Source organism: Populus trichocarpa, chromosome 11, assembly GCF_000002775.5.
Source record: "Populus trichocarpa isolate Nisqually-1 chromosome 11, P.trichocarpa_v4.1, whole genome shotgun sequence".
Classification (NCBI taxonomy): domain Eukaryota; kingdom Viridiplantae; phylum Streptophyta; class Magnoliopsida; order Malpighiales; family Salicaceae; genus Populus; species Populus trichocarpa.
Window position 1 is genome coordinate 16,783,225 of NC_037295.2, and position 15,798 is coordinate 16,799,022.

General features: G+C 34.5%; 2 protein-coding genes across 2 annotated transcripts; one reads left to right on the forward strand and one right to left on the reverse strand.

Moving 5' to 3' along the window:
• Window positions 1–6,442: 6,442 nt before the first annotated feature.
• On the forward strand, window positions 6,443–7,623 carry LOC18103430 (early nodulin-like protein 1). The gene is made up of 2 exons (XM_006377778.3): window positions 6,443–6,853; window positions 6,929–7,623. The coding sequence occupies exons 1-2, from the start codon at window positions 6,655–6,657 to the stop codon at window positions 7,354–7,356; spliced, it is 627 nt and encodes a 208-aa protein (XP_006377840.3). The 5' UTR covers window positions 6,443–6,654; the 3' UTR covers window positions 7,357–7,623.
• A 321-nt stretch (window positions 7,624–7,944) lies between these two features.
• On the reverse strand, window positions 7,945–14,375 carry LOC7470937 (protein disulfide-isomerase 5-4). Its single transcript, XM_002317544.4, has 15 exons — window positions 14,097–14,375; window positions 13,848–13,938; window positions 13,677–13,771; window positions 12,897–12,954; window positions 12,095–12,279; window positions 11,921–11,978; window positions 11,400–11,440; window positions 11,192–11,266; window positions 10,821–10,877; window positions 9,618–9,684; window positions 9,349–9,495; window positions 8,875–9,096; window positions 8,465–8,626; window positions 8,241–8,318; window positions 7,945–8,150 (listed from the first exon to the last, which is right to left on the reverse strand). Exons 1-15 carry the CDS (start codon window positions 14,135–14,137, stop codon window positions 8,073–8,075), a joined length of 1,455 nt encoding a protein of 484 aa, XP_002317580.1. The 5' UTR covers window positions 14,138–14,375; the 3' UTR covers window positions 7,945–8,072.
• Between the last annotated feature and the right edge of the window lie 1,423 nt (window positions 14,376–15,798).

The following is a 15,798-nucleotide window of genomic DNA, read 5'->3' on the forward strand; positions in this document are numbered from 1 at the left end:
ATTTTTTTGATGAAAAAGAAATTTAAATTCACGAAAATAAAAAAAATAATAAGAATACTTCTATATGGGTTGAGAGATATTTTTTTATTTTATCTCTCTTGTTTTTTTTTTTTTGTATTTATCTATTTTAAAAATAAATATAAATAGTCGTAAAAATTAAGTTATTTCCCTCGAGAGGCTTTGTCCAGAATTACATACCATCAATGCTTGGATAGGTTTGCCAGCTCAAGTTGAAAGGCAAAGCACCAACTACCGCTTTGATAATGTTCGAAGTTGAAGAAAATTCAATACGTTGGAATCATAATGGGATGCCATTAATACTTCACCAACCCTTCTATTCTAGTTACATCCTTCTTTGGGATAATCCAATTGCAAGATCTAGATCATTATCCCGTTCTTAATTGAAATTATTTTTTTTAATCATGTAGGGATTAATCTGATATGACCCAGTTAATTTGGCGAATCCAAAGACAATCCAAACACTAGTAAAAAAATAAGTTTGATTCAAAAAGAAATTCAATATGATGTTTTTTTTAATAAATATTAAGACGAAAACATGTTGGATCGATCTAGATTTAAGATATCAAATCCACAATCTTAGTCATGAGACCATGATAACTTCATATAAAATAAAATTATGAAGCTTAATTCCTAATCAATTCAATATTAAATGAAAAAAATAAAAAAAAATCAATTAAAAAAAATCTAAAATATGATCCTGGGTCAACTCGGGTTAAACAATTAAGCCCACAACATAGGTCATAAGATCAGGATAACCTTATAGAAAGCAAATTAAAATAAATTATGAAACTCAATTCTCATTCTACCCAATGTTGAAAGATGAAATTGAAAAAAAAAATTAAAAAAAACACAAAAAAATAACCCAAGTGAACTTGAGTAACCTGCTAAACTCATGACACGAGTCATAAGACCGAGATAACCTCCTAAAAAGCAAACTAAAAAATGACCTGAGTTAACCTAGGTTAACTTACTAAACCCGCGACTCGGGTCATGAAGCTGAGATAACCCTATAAAAAGCAAATTGAGACAGATTATGAGGCATAATTCTCAAGTAACCCAATGTTAAATAATGAAATTTAATAAATCAATTTAATAAAATGATTAAAACATAGTTTGACTCAAAGACAATCCAAACGACCAGTAAAAACACAGCTTGACTAAAAAAAACTCAAGACAACATCATTTTTTTAAAAATAAAACGACAACATATAAAAAATTGAGACCATGATAACCCCACTAAAAGCAAACTAAAAAAAATTATGAAGTCTAATCCCTAATCAATCTAATGTTGAAAAAAATCAATTAAAAAAAATATAAAAAATGGCATGGGTCTACCCGGGTTAATCAACCAAACCCTATACTGTATTGGAAAGGTGAGAGATCCAAGATTAATCATTGGTGAATTGGTGAGAGGCCCTTTAGCATCACCTAGAAAATATGTTGGTTTAAGACTACATTGGAGAATGAGGGTTTCAAGATCAACCCTTAGCGAATTGATGAGAAGCTTTAAGGCATCAATTGAAGAATATATCATTCTGAGACTGCACTGGAGAATGGAGGTTCCAAAATCAGCCCTAGCGAGTTAGTGAGATGCTCTTTAGGCATCACCTAGAGAATGTGTCAGTCCGAGACTATAATGGAGAATGGCTTTTAGACAACACCTTGAGAATGTGTTTATCTAAGAGTAAATTAGAGAATGAGAAATCTGAGATCAACCCCTGGTGAATTGGTGAAAGGTCCTAAGGCATCACATAGAGAATATGTCAGTTTGAGATTGCACTGGAGAATAAAGGATCTGAGATCAACCCTTAGCGAATTAGTAAGATACCCTTTAAGCATCACTTGAAGAATGTGTCATTCTAAAACTACACTAGAGAATAAGGGATCCGAAATCAACCTCTAGTGAATTGGTGAGAGACTTTGAGGTATTACCTAGAGAATATGCTAGTCCGAAACTACATTGGAGAATAGGGGATCTAAGATCAACCCCTGATGAATAGGTGAAAGGCTCTTAGGCATCACCTGAAAAATATATCAATTCTAGACAACACTAGAGAATGAAGGATCCAAGATCAACCCCTGATTAATTGGTGAGAGGCCTATAGGCATCACCTATAGATTATGTCAGTCAGGGACTGCACTGGAGAATAGGGGATCCGAGATCAACCCTAGCAAATTGGTGAGATACCCTTTAGGCATCACCTAGAGAATGTGTTAATCTGAAACTACAATGGAGAATGGGATATCCAAGATCAACCCCTAGCAAATTGGAGAAAGGTTTTTAGGCAACACCTAGAGAATGTGTGTTGTCTGAGACTGCATTGGAGAATAAAGGATCCGAGATCAACCCCTGATGAATTGGTGAGAGGCCCTGAGGCATCACCTAGAGAATATGTCGGTCTAGGACTGCACTAGAGAATAAAGAATCCAAAATTAACCTTTAACGAATTTGTAAGATACCTTTTAGGCATCACTTGGAAAATATAGCATTCCAAGACTGCACTAGAGAATAAGGGATCTAAAATCAACCCTTGGTGAATTGGTGAGAGACCCTTCAACATCACCTAGAGAATATGTTAGTCCGAGATTGAAATAGAGAATAAGGGATCTGAGATCAAACCCTTGTAAATTGATGATAAACCCTTAGGCATCACCTAGAAAATATGTTAGTCTAAGACTGCATTGAAGAATGAGAGATAATGGAGGATCCAAGATAATCCTCTGATGAATTGATGAGAGGCCTTTTGACATCACTTGGAGAATGTGTCTGTCCAATACTATATTAGAGATATTTAAATAGGAAATGTATGTCAGAGATACACTATTTTTATTTCAAAAATAACCTTACATTCCTATTAAGGATTGTACATCCTAAGGTGACTTGAGTGGTAGGTATGAGAGAGGTTCTAATGAGGAATATGTCTTGGAGGTGGTAAGTGTTTGCCTTGACTGCCCTGATAACTTTGAATGGGTGATTCCATTTTGATTCAAGGGAGTAATAAATACTTAGGATATAGTAAGCACTCATAGTTTTTCCTCGAGCTTTCATTTCTACTAGGAGAATGATTTACTTGGAAAATTTTTTATACCGATTGTCTTTATAGAAACGAAAAGGCTTATGTCATAGCATATTGGCCTCTTCCACCCGTATATAATTTGTCATGACTTGTTTCACCTTGAGCAAGCTTTTATCTGGTAAGGCATAAAGTTTTCTCCAAATAGTATGTTCTTTACCTTTATTTATCAAGGCTTCTAAGAATATTGGCTCAAGCAACTCTTCTACCTTAAGTATCTTCTCATTAAACCTCTTCAAATATACCTAGGTAGACTTGCCCTCTTGCTGGGTAACACAAAGTAGCTCAATGAAGCTTTTCTTGGCAAGTATGATGATGTTGAAGTATGCCACTAGCTTGGTGTAGAGGTCACTGAACCCTTTAGTGGAGCTTAGCTCAAAATTATTGTACCAAGCTCGTGCAGATCCCTAGAAGGTTTTGCACATTGGTTCATTGTCCTTGATGACCAACTCTAAGATATTGTACACATTATACACATACTTCCTCGAGTCGGGTTAGCTAGACAATCATAGTTGTCCAAAATAATTTTTATAAAAATAAAATCTTTAGGGATTCGAGTGTTCAATACTCGTTTGGACAAGGAAGAACTCCTCACCTAATAGGGGTTGTAGGTATTCTCCTAGGTATGCTTATGTGCAGACCGTTTTTAGTCCGTTGTTTGTTAGGATCTAGGAAGCCCAAGGAGTTTAGCATGGAATAACGACTATGGTAACTAATGTTCATCTCACGATAGCTAGGGGGAGTACATTTTGAGTATCGGCAATATGCATGGGTATCGTAATAACATGAGTGAACCCTTGAAGGACTCTCATGAATGCCATTTTGCCTTATCTCTTTTGGGTAATGTAATCGTCTATGGGTGCTTAGTGCACCTAGTAGTCATTGCGCTAGAGTGTTATGTGTTGCTGAGGGTGTTAAGACTTGTTAGGGTGGTAAGGTTTGATTTTGCTCTTAGGTTTCCAACATGGGCTGAGTGAGGACTTGCACCTGACTGATGAGTTGTTGAAGGTCCGGTTGGGCAGAAATTCTCGCGGCAATGGGTAAATCTATTACGTGTCCTAGTCTAGGCATGTCTTGGTTGTATGCATCATGGAATGGTCTGGAAATATCAAAAACCAAGTTTTAGGAAGAAACTGATGGCTTTTTTATCAGTTTTTCACATACGGTGCCAATGATGATGTCCTGAAATATTCAAGTAGCTTATAAATAAGACTCATGTGTTGAATAATCAGTTAATCTCTTAATTCTCTCAATTTGATCCATTCTCCCTAACCAATAGGGCTGGTGGTTGGCACCTCATGCTTGGTAAGCCAAGGTGGTAGGTAGCTGATACTTGCAAAATGTTCTTTTTAGTAGATGTAGGGGCTCTCAAATGCTTAAGCAAGTATCTTCATAGAGAGAGAAATCACAATGATATTATAGAGAGATAAACTCTGAAAATATATAAGTTAAAAATATAAAGAATGAAAAGATTCTAAACTGCTTGAAGAATTCATGGGGTATTTATAACCTATGAGTCTTGTCTTTTTATGGAAGGAAAGGGTTAAAGAGTCATTTTATTCTTGTGATATTTTGAGTTATATTCTACTCAAAATAACATATATTGGATCAATATAAAATATTAAGGGATCCGCATAGGGTCCTAAAACAATTCTCATTGAAGTGTTGGACTCGAGCGAGTTGTCGAAGCCTGTTAAAAATGAAAAACAAATTCTGTGTTTGGTACTGCGATAGCTGTTGTGGTTGTGGTTTGAAAAAAAAATTGTTTTATAAAAAGTACTTTTAGTTGAGGTTGGTTTGATATTTATATATGTTTGGTTAAAACTGTAGTTGAATTTGAGGTTGAACAAAAAGTAGTTTAATGTATTTGGTTAAAAAATTGCTTTTCAAATTGAGGTTATATATATATATATATATATATATATATATATATATATATATATATTGATGGTTTTTAATTTAAATATTGTAGATTTAACTATTGCTATTACATCATGAAATAAATAATACTTTATATAAAATATTTTTTATTATTCCATTAAACTATCTACAATTCCATCATGTATGAAATACATCCGACAAGGACTACAGTTTTCTTGGTTTCTTAAGAGCGCAACAACATCAGGTAAAATATAATCCGAAACAAAATTAGGATTACGATCAAATTCTGCAAATGCTACGTCATCAAGCGATCTCCGTCTAATTTATGTAGTGTCATTGAATAATGTTTAACACTAGTTTTTTGAATAAAATATAATTAAAAATAAAAATAAATTTTTTTATTTTATTTTACTGGGTCGGACCCGGTTCAATGCATTTTTAGCTTTGGACCGGATCCGGTCCGGCCGGCACGTGAACAGTGGAGCATGGCTCCACCGTTCAGTAATTTCTCTGCGCGCAAGAAGCAGCAAAATACAGCTTTTAGTAAACCTGCTGCACAACCTTAATAAATGGTGGGTCCTACCAAAATAAATTATGTTTTTTGCTTAACCAAATAAGAAAAACTGTGGTTGCGGGTGAACCTCACCCGCAACCACAATAACAAACAGTCACTCAGATACACTATCTGAATCCAAACATGATAGGCTCGAGCGCGACAATTTAAATCCAATGGGGTGCGAGGCAGCACAACCATCATGGTTATGGGCTACCATGCCTATGGCCAGGCATCTTAGGGCCGGGCAATAGCCTAGGCTCAACCTTTTTGGCAGTATGCTGGGCTTGGGAGTGTAGCCGAGAACCTATTAGAGTGTTTCAAGGCTGCTTTTTCTTTTTAGGGGTCGGAGCAGCTGTTAAATTTGGATTTATCAGAAGGCATATACGTTCAATTGCATTCTTCAAATCCATCAGAAGTTTTATTCATCATTTGAAAAACACACAACTTAATAATAACGTCATCTACTATGTTAAAGGCAATTAATTTTCTATTTCTTTAATGCCAAACAATATATCCTTGCATTATTTAGGTTATATGTCCTTTTAACGAAGGAATTATACAGAAACTTATAAAGCAGCTCAAAGAAAAACTGCGTGATATTTAAATCTCGAAGTGAAATGAAGCCATCAAAGGCTCGTTTGTGTTTAAGAAGAAGAAAGTAATCGGCATGTTAGAACTGCTTAAGAAAGCAACTTAATGGCTGAAAATGGACTCAATGAAAGTGTCTTCTTCTAGTTTTAACAGACTTGTGTGATTAGTGCATCAGATGTCATTGGTTTAGCTAGCCCAAACCAGAAGACATGAATATTCTTGATCATGGTCAAAGAAAAGCATTAACCTACAGACCAAGTTACCTGAAATACTAAAAAATGCCAACAATTAATCCAGTTCTTATGCTTGAACATATGCTTTGCACTGGTAGCCAAGAAACCAAAAGAAATGAGAATATGAAAAAGCCGAAAAAGAAGAAGCAAAGCTTCACTTCCACAGCTTGTAAAGCTCGTGCAAATTGGCCTACAAAAACCCCTGACCATAACACCATCCTTGTCACATCTAAACTGGGATTTCAGATTCTGGGTGAAAGACACATCACTTGCTCTAAATCTCTTTCATCATTTTTCAATGGCTTACACCACTTGCAAAGACAATGTCTTCCATATTCTGGGGCTCTTGTGTTTCTTGCTCTTGATACAGAAGAACAATGCATATCCATTCCCGGTTGGAGGTCCGAAAGGTTGGACCGTGCCTGATAATACCAGCTCAAAGAGCTACTTCAACGACTGGGCTGAACGTCACCGATTTCAGAGAGGAGACTCCATCTGTAAGTTGATTTTTCTTTTGTCCCAATCATTCATCCTGGATGATGACTGAATCGATTTCTCATCGGTTATTGCAGTGTTTGTTTATGATGCTAGCCAAGACTCGGTTGTTCAAGTAACCAAGGAGGGCTACGAGAATTGCACTGCAGAGAAGCCTTTGGCAACATTCAATGACGGCCACACTGTCTTCAAATTCAATCAATCTGGACCTCACTACTTCATCAGTGGAAACAGAGATCACTGTCAAAAGAATGAGAAGTTGGCGGTCGTTGTTTTAGCAGACAGATCAACAAACGCCACAGCTTCTCCTCCATCTCCAGGTTCCTCTGACATGGTCCCAGCTCCTACACCTAGCAGCGAGGAGTCTCCCCCTGCAGGAACAGTGGATATCAACCCAACTCCACCTCCTACCGGCGCGCCTCCAAACTCAGCTTCTTCCATGTTCGTGAGTTTCTTTGGTTCCATGGGAGCGTTCTTTGCTTCATCACTTATTTTAGCAATCTAGGTGGAGAATTACTCGAATAATTGTTTGATTTCCTTCTTTTTGGCTGCTTTCCATTTTTTTTCCCCTGGCTTTCTCAATGATTTTCCTGCCTTCGAGCTCGGTGATTTCAACTGGGAGTTTCGAAGGTGTATTGGTATTCGGATATTCGTTTGTCCTGGATGGTAAATAAGCTGGCAATTTATGGTGTGCTTATTGCTTCATGTAAGGTTATTGTATAGAAGGAAATAATAAATAAATAAAACAAAATAAATTTGTTACTTCTGTTTACTTCTTTTCTCCCATTTTGTTACTTCTGTTTACTTCTTTTCTCCCATCAAACATCGGTGGTGAATCGAGCACTTCCAAGTCTAGAGCAACAGCAAATAGCAAAAGCAATATCACAGTTCTCACACTGGAAAAAAAAACTTCTTCCATATAATCTTGTGGCCTTCCCTCTACAACAAGTCACACGATTCCCCTTCTTTTCCTCGATACAGCAAGGAGGAGAAAAGGGGGGGGGGGGGGGGGGGGCATTGAAACGCTGTTGTTTCAAGGGGGCAAGAAAAAGGAATGAACAGGCAGTCGTACAATCTAGGTTGGAGTTGCATAGGACCATGGAAAATTTCTTGTGTTAGCAATTTGAGTAGCTAATAAAAATTCATTACCAGGTAAGAATTGTAATTGCTAAATGGAAGTTTGTCCAGGACAGAAATTTTACGTCATATTTCATCTTCCTATCAAAAATTCTTGCCAAGTTCTACTTTTTTCATCATTCTAACTGTGTGGTGCAAAATTGAATCCAATATCCCAGCCACCTGAAACCCAAAGTGAAAAGCTATCAGAAACTGCATCTGCTTCAGTCTGCAGATAAAAGACCAAAAATAGCACAATTTAAATATACGAACCGTGAAGACACCTCCAATTATGGCACAGACATTGGTGATAAAATGAGAAAAAGACTTGGAATTTTCAGTGATCAGAACCTGATATCAGAAGTAGAAATAAAATGTAACGGGAACAGATGGAAGATCAAAATCAGACAAAATAATATGAATAATCTTCCAGCCCAATAATAATAAAACAAGAGGAAGAATCGAATTATTTTTTTTTTTTGAAGTTATTACTGAACCTGCATAGGAGAGAGCTCAAAATGGAATTTAGCAGTCGGCATGTAAACAGTCTGTGACAAACTGCTATGGGCTGTATATTCATACTCCTCGATTAATTTACGTTCACTTGAAGATCTTCTTGTAACCACCTCAGTTTTAACTACTTGGAGATAATGCTCTATCTGCAATTACCAATTTATCATATTATTGTAACTGAATGTTACGATATTCTTAAATTGCAAAGATTATACGTTGTCTAGAATCATATCCATTCACATCTTGTTCCCATGCATGAAAAATTGTCGGTGTTGTTGGGAAATCAACTTGCATCACATTGAAAAATGCTGATGGGTTGACCAAATATGCAGTGAGCAGTACAGAATTCCACAAAACAATGAATTTAGAGGACCACTTGCAAGTGACAACTTACAGTGACATTAGCCCCTACATCACGGTGATTAATAAATGATCGTCCATTCAACTTGTCATGACTTCGACCAATGTAAGGTAACAAGCGCTTCACATCACTCATTACCCTGGGCAAAACCTTCATACCAAATGAGAAATGGGATATGACATGTGACAGGTTCATTTGTTTAGAATCGAAGGAATGGGCTCCTGAAAGAGCTGAGATCATGAGGTTTCCCGGAACCTGCAGAGTACAGGACAGCTCAAATTTAAAACCCAAGAACTAACCAAAAGTAATGCAGAATCCTATTAGGATCAATTTACAGATCCACAAAACAACCACAATATCTTGAGAATAGGAGGATGGCTGAATGATTATATTGATCCGTCTTGTTTATACTACTTTAGATCTTTCCCATCATGAATTACAATGCAACATATCTACAGCAACCATAGAGTCTATCCCATTGATTTCCATGCGGCACGGGAGGTTTACCTTCTTTACACGCACATATCCTTCAATTCTGCATCCTCCTGCTGAAGGCGCTGGTCTTTTAACATGCTGTGTTGCATTTTCAGGTTTATGCTCCAAAGCTTGCCTTTGAGATTCCATTGCAATAGGTGCAACCAAAGCTTCCATTGTCTGAAAGGAACCATAAAAGGTAGGCGAAGACCGCATCAATTATCATGAATAAGCCCAAGTTTGCATCCATGAGTAATGTAGCCATGGCACGAGTTAAATAGGAAAAACAGAAGTGTTCATACCTTAACTAAGCTTTCTGTATCTCGATCTCCATAATAAGATTCATGGTCATGGCGTCCATGGTCTTCCCTGAGACAGTTAAAGATGCCAGATAACTAAGTTGGCCAACAAATCAGTAATACAAAGCCAAATACACAAGAAACTTGTGATCGCAAAAGACATTAAAGGAAGAAAAAAGTATAGGACACAAAAGTGTTGTATTCAGTTAAAACTGAAGTTGACATCTGTTGCTGTGAGCAGTCTTTTTCTTAGGTATTTAAATATGGTATAAACATTGAAATTGTTAGGGAGATCTGAAACTACAGAAAAAGAGCATATTCCTTCAACCCTCCATTTTTGTTCTAATTGTCCATCTCTTTGTTTATTCATCATAATCTTTATGTATTTAGATGGCATGTGCTTCACTTTTTAGTTTCTACATGGTGTTGCATTTTGAAAAAGCAGAATCTTGATCGTGAAATTTCAACCTGGCTGATTCAAAGAGGAAGTTTACATTTTACAAGGAATTGGTGTTGCCTAACAATTTGAAATTGAGGGGAGGCTTCAAAACAGGAAACCAAAAACTTAATCAAGGCCATTAAACTGACATGTACCAATGTTGTGCCCATAAACCCAGAAAAAATAAAAAAGTTAATTCAAATGTAAGACACGTCACGTCAAGGCGCAGTCTACCTGGTATATTATTTCCAACTTACATTCACTTTGAAACTGAAGGAAGACCAAACAAATTAAACAATCTCTTAATGAATATAAGTCAAGCTCATACCTACAACTGTATTAAAGCATCTCAAGATATGTATATGGTCACTAATGACATAGGTCATCGTCATTTCTTGTCTTGTGTACCTTTTGGTTTTCGATTCTTATTTCTTTCCTTGGTTTTATCAATGTTAATGGGTTTTAATTTGGATCTTAATTTTAGGAGCTTCTTGCATATACTATGAAGAAGCCCTGCCTTCCTTCTTTCAGTATTTTTTATCCATTTTTTTAATGAAAAAAGAAAGTATCCTGATTAAACAGAAGATAACAGAATAAGGGAGTTTACAAAAATAGATTCACCTCAAATGGTGAATCTATTTTTGAGCAAATATGCATTGCAATTGAATTAAATTAAAGCACGCCAAGAAAGTATACAACATAAAGGAAAGATAATCTCATAACCAACTGTCAACAGCATATGAATGGTATAGATGAAAATATATTACCGAAGATTACTTCCTTTACGGAAAATACGAATGGATGGATACCCTTGTATGTGATTCCTGAAAAATTCATGAAAAAAATACTTACAATTAAGAAACAATGAATGCTAGGGGAACTAACCAGAAAGGATAAATGCAAAAGGGGAAATAATTAATAAACTACAATGAAGCTTAAAGAAAGTAATCAATAATGAGTTGGAAAAGTATTTCAACACATTACCAGCAATTGTGTTACTCACATGCACCAGACCAGAGGTGCTTGATGAATTTCAAAATCTATTAGCTACACTATCAGAATAGTGATGCAATCCGACCACGTTGGACTACCACCAGAAATCTACTAACAAGTGATGAAACATTAATCTAGAAAATACCTCCTGCACAGATCACCTTCTTCAGTGCAGTCGACCTTAGCCAAGAGAATCCGCCCATCCATTTCTGGATCATACCTGATAAAATGTATGGACATGTGGGAGTTGAATATCATGATGTCAAATTAAATGAAATTAAATTTACTTCAAATGAAGGTTCCATTTGCATGTTCAGGGAAAAACGAACATAAGAAGCTGGAAAGAAAAATACCTCTCTCTTATTATTTTAGCTGCCTTTTCCCATGAAGGTTTCTGAAACAAGAGAAACAGTCAGGCAAGAAGGGAGTTAAACAGTGAGTTCATCCATCATTGTATTTGGAAAGGGCGGATTTAAAATGATTTTATCCAGTGTAATCAGTAGTTATTCAACAACAAAACAAAAGACCAAAAAATTCAAAACCTTTAAATGACTTAATCAAGACATTTGCAGTCACAAAACTGTGCAGAGTAGTATTATGAGCTTATTATTATCATGATTCTGTCAGTTCTGTTTCTCAGTAATATCAAAGAGAGGTGTCCTGATACAAAAATCACATGACATTGTTCATTGGCCAGTTTCCAATAGACCTAAACATAAATATGCAGCGCATTGCTTGTAAAAATTAGGCCCAGCAGCTATATCATTTCAAACATCATAAGATATGAGCAATCTATTAATCTGAAGAGCCAAATGGTCTTTTATCCTAACATTCAAGCTACATTTTAAGCAATAAATGGACATGGTAAAATTACCAGGCGATTACTCCAGTAGCACCAAGGAGCAAAAAAATTAACAACTAAAATGGGATACCTGAGAAAAAAAGTAGTACAAGTAAGTCAAACAAAGGTATTGCAGCAATCAATACAATAAAATCTTCCAAATTCAAAACCCTACAAATCTGTACACATAGGAATTCAGCAACTTACTGATGTGAGTATTGATCAAAATTATGAGCTTTGAGTGATACGGATCCTTCACCGCCTTCTTCATCAACTTCATCTCCATGCTTGATTTGATGCAAAACTGGTCCGGAGTGAAATTCAGATCCAGTCGGCTTCAAATCATGATCTATTGAGAATTTGCGGATTGTTTTTGTTATATTCAACCTGTTCTGGAAAAGAGAACGTAAAAGATTTAGGCCAGTTCAGATTAATGTGTTGAGAAAATAAATCAATAGAAAGGATCATAAACCACAAGAATGCATATCAAGCTGGATAATTTCAAGGAGAGGGCACGCCATATTATACAACACACCTAGGAGTATCAGGAACACATGCAATGAAGATCAAACTTCATAAGAAATATGGAAAAAAAAATATTGAGAAAATTGCACCCTGCATAGAAGAAAAGGAGCAAAGGCAATATAACAAAAGCATTCTAATTCATCTTGGAACACCAGAGCAATTACAATTATTATCTCTAGAAATTTCCATGATTCCACTAACATGTAAAGATAGCTTTGTGGAAATCCTGGTCCATTTATTTTACATTTTTATTGAGTTCCTTCTAAACCAAAAGGCACCAACTTTTGCTTTATTCTGTTTTTCTTTTTCCAGCTTATCACTATCTAAAATCTAAGAGAACCATAATCTGTCAGGTTTCAGGCAGCTATCGCCTATCTACACCCAAGTAATGGAAAATAGTTTACAAAGAAGCCTTTCAAAAATTTATCCAATCATTTCATAAAACTAAATAGATAAAACACAGAAATAGAAAGAAAAAACTTACAGTTCCTAACACATCACTCACGTCAACCGATGCAAATTCACATGAGAGTGAAGGAAAGCTACAATTAAAAAGAAAATCTGCCAGTCAAGTTCAACTAGATTAATACAAGCTTAACAAATATTTATGTAAAATCAAGAAAAAGCATCGGGAAAGCATTACAGCATCATTAGAGGCAATGTAGAAAAAATAAGCCACAAACCTAGAAACTCTGAAGAGGGGGGAAAACTAGATTTGACAATTGAAACTAGATTTAAACCTATTGGTCATGTTCAAAGTTAAACACACGAGGAGCAATACAAAACCGGACCTCTTTGATGAAACAAAAACAAAAGAAGCTGAAAAGAAAAAAATTGCTAATTGAACAGAAAATGCAACCTAACATCATAAATCCTGAGAAAATCCCCAAAGCTAAACACTAAAACAAGAAACCTAAGCCTAGGCATCTCCATGTTAATACTTTTACTCCTGACACTGTAATCACTAATAAAACAAAAAAACGTCATCAACATAGGTCAAGGGAATTGATACTAGAGATCTCAAGTTCAACTGGCATGACCATTGCCCTCCCCAAAAAGGTCTCGAGTTCGAACCTCTCCTTTCCAAAAAAATGAAATTGAAACTATTCCCTGCATAACCACAACAACAAACCTCATCCTGCTGACTATCCTCTGCACCTGAATTGACACAAATTCCGCAATGCAACCACTTGTATGCATATAAACAAAAGAGAAAATAATACTCTTCTTGATAAGGCAAGATTTTATTCTTTTTTTTTTCTACCTGATATTGAAATCGATACGTAAGAACTCCCCGTCAGAACTATTGTCAACAATTACAGTTGTAGAGGTGTTGACAGTTAAATAATTATTAAGTTCCTGCACATCAAAATCATCATTTAAACGCGGCAATCTGCGTATTTACTCCTTGAAAAGTAGAGGAGAAGCTACCTACCATTCCAAACAAAAACATCATAGCTAGAGCAGCTACTATCGATAATCCTGCACCTGATAACGATGCCTCTGTCAAATCTCTAGGAATTTTCCTGAAAAAATCAACACATACATTTGCTAAAAAAATTAACAAGTCTCCTTAGCTAATTAATGAAGATTAAAATGGATATAACAGGTGTCTAAAGCTTCGAGATTCATGTTATAATGCGAAGTCTTTAAGAGTATCTGAAGAAATATCGATCGATCGAACCTGTAGAAATCGACGGATTTGAGCTTGTTCGTCGAAACCATGGCCGCTGATTTCAATCACTGGCAGACAAATCGAGAAGACTAGGGGGGAATTAGCACTCAAATCACGCATAACAGATAGATCTGTTTTTTTCTTGTATTTATTGGCAACCGAATTGCGAATGGACTCGCATTTGCTTATATATGGAAAGAAACACTGTCAGGACTCCTGTTTCCCATAAAAATTTCCCCAGTACCTTGCCTCTGACTTTTTTTTTTCTTTCAAAGTGTGGGTGGCTGGGTGCGGTTACAGTGGATATATTAAAATAATATTTTTTTATTTTTTAAAATTTATATTTAATATTATTAAATCAAAATAATTAAATAATTAATTTTTAAAAAAATTAATTTTTTCACCAATAATATTTTAAAACACAATGCCAAACATGCTGTAAGGTGATGTTTGGAATTATTGTTGTGATTATTTTTTAAAGTATATTTTATTTAAAAAGAAATATTAAAATAATATTTTTTTATTTTTTAAAAATTATTATTGACATCAACACATCAAAACGATCTGAAATATCAAAAAATATTAATTTAAAATAAAGAAAAAAATAATTTTTTTTAATTTTTTTCAAAAACACTTTTGAAACGCAAAAATAAACAGGGTGTTTAGCGCTGTGTCGTGCAGTGTTTTTTTGAAAACAATTAAAATTAATTTGTTTTAAATTAATTATTTTTTATAAAAATAAATTTTAAAAAATAAATAAAATTATTTTCTTATATTTTTAAGTAAAAAATACTTTAAAAAAACAACAATTATCATTGTTCCAAACACTCATGTAAGTGTTATTTAGGCACTGTTTGTTATTGTGGTCTAACTATGTTTTTGAATTTTTTTAGCTTCAAATTAAGTTATTTTTATTTTCGAATTGTTGTGATGTATTGATGTTAAAAATAAATTTTTTTCAAAAAAAATATTATTTTAATGCATTTTCAAACAAAAAATATTTTAAAAAGTAACTTATACCACACTCCCAAATAGTCACATGAGAAAAAAAAAACAGGTTGGATTAAAAATAGATATTTGATAACATTTTTAAAATTATAATTAAAAAAAAATTGAGATTTAATGTCTTGTTCAAAACCATAATTTTAGATATAAACCATGGTTTTGAAAACATAATCTCAAAAAAAGATTTTCACATTTACTTTATTTTCTAGTTTAATTAAATAAGAGGGACATGAGTTTTCAAGTTGGATGGATAATGAGAGGTGCAAAATTCAGAATACGATGCACATGAAACCTTTCTAGTTGGGCAATTTGATGATCTGTGTTTTAGGCATGCTCATTTTGGTAATCAAGACAGTTTAGGTAGGATTTCTGAAACCCATTAACATATTACCATTTTGATTGCACGATAATCATTTGACTAACATGAAAATAAAAAAAATAAATAAATAAATATATATATATATATATATATATATATATATATATATATATATATATATATATATATTGAATCAAGCATTGTATCATAATCTAACATTGAAATAGAAGGAACATTTTTTTCTATTGTTTTGAAAGTACATAAAAAATTTTAATAACCGCGTTTGATGAAATTATTCTATATCTTTGTCTTTATTTCTTTAATTTAATGTTTTTTTTTGTATTTAATCTTTTATTTTAAAATTCTAATCAAATTGTTAGATATTTT

Coding starts and splice junctions, on each gene's coding strand:
- LOC18103430 (XM_006377778.3), top strand. CDS start 6,655: ATGGCTTACACCACTTGCAAAGACAATGTCTTCCATATTCTGGGGCTC. Junction 6,854..6,928: donor TCAGAGAGGAGACTCCATCT/GTAAGTTGATTT, acceptor CGGTTATTGCAG/TGTTTGTTTATGATGCTAGC.
- LOC7470937 (XM_002317544.4), bottom strand. CDS start 14,137: ATGGTTTCGACGAACAAGCTCAAATCCGTCGATTTCTACAG. Junction 11,979..12,094: donor TTTGATCAATACTCACATCA/GTAAGTTGCTGA, acceptor TTTTTTTCTCAG/GTATCCCATTTTAGTTGTTA. Junction 8,319..8,464: donor TTGAGCTCTCTCCTATGCAG/GTTCAGTAATAA, acceptor TTCTGATATCAG/GTTCTGATCACTGAAAATTC.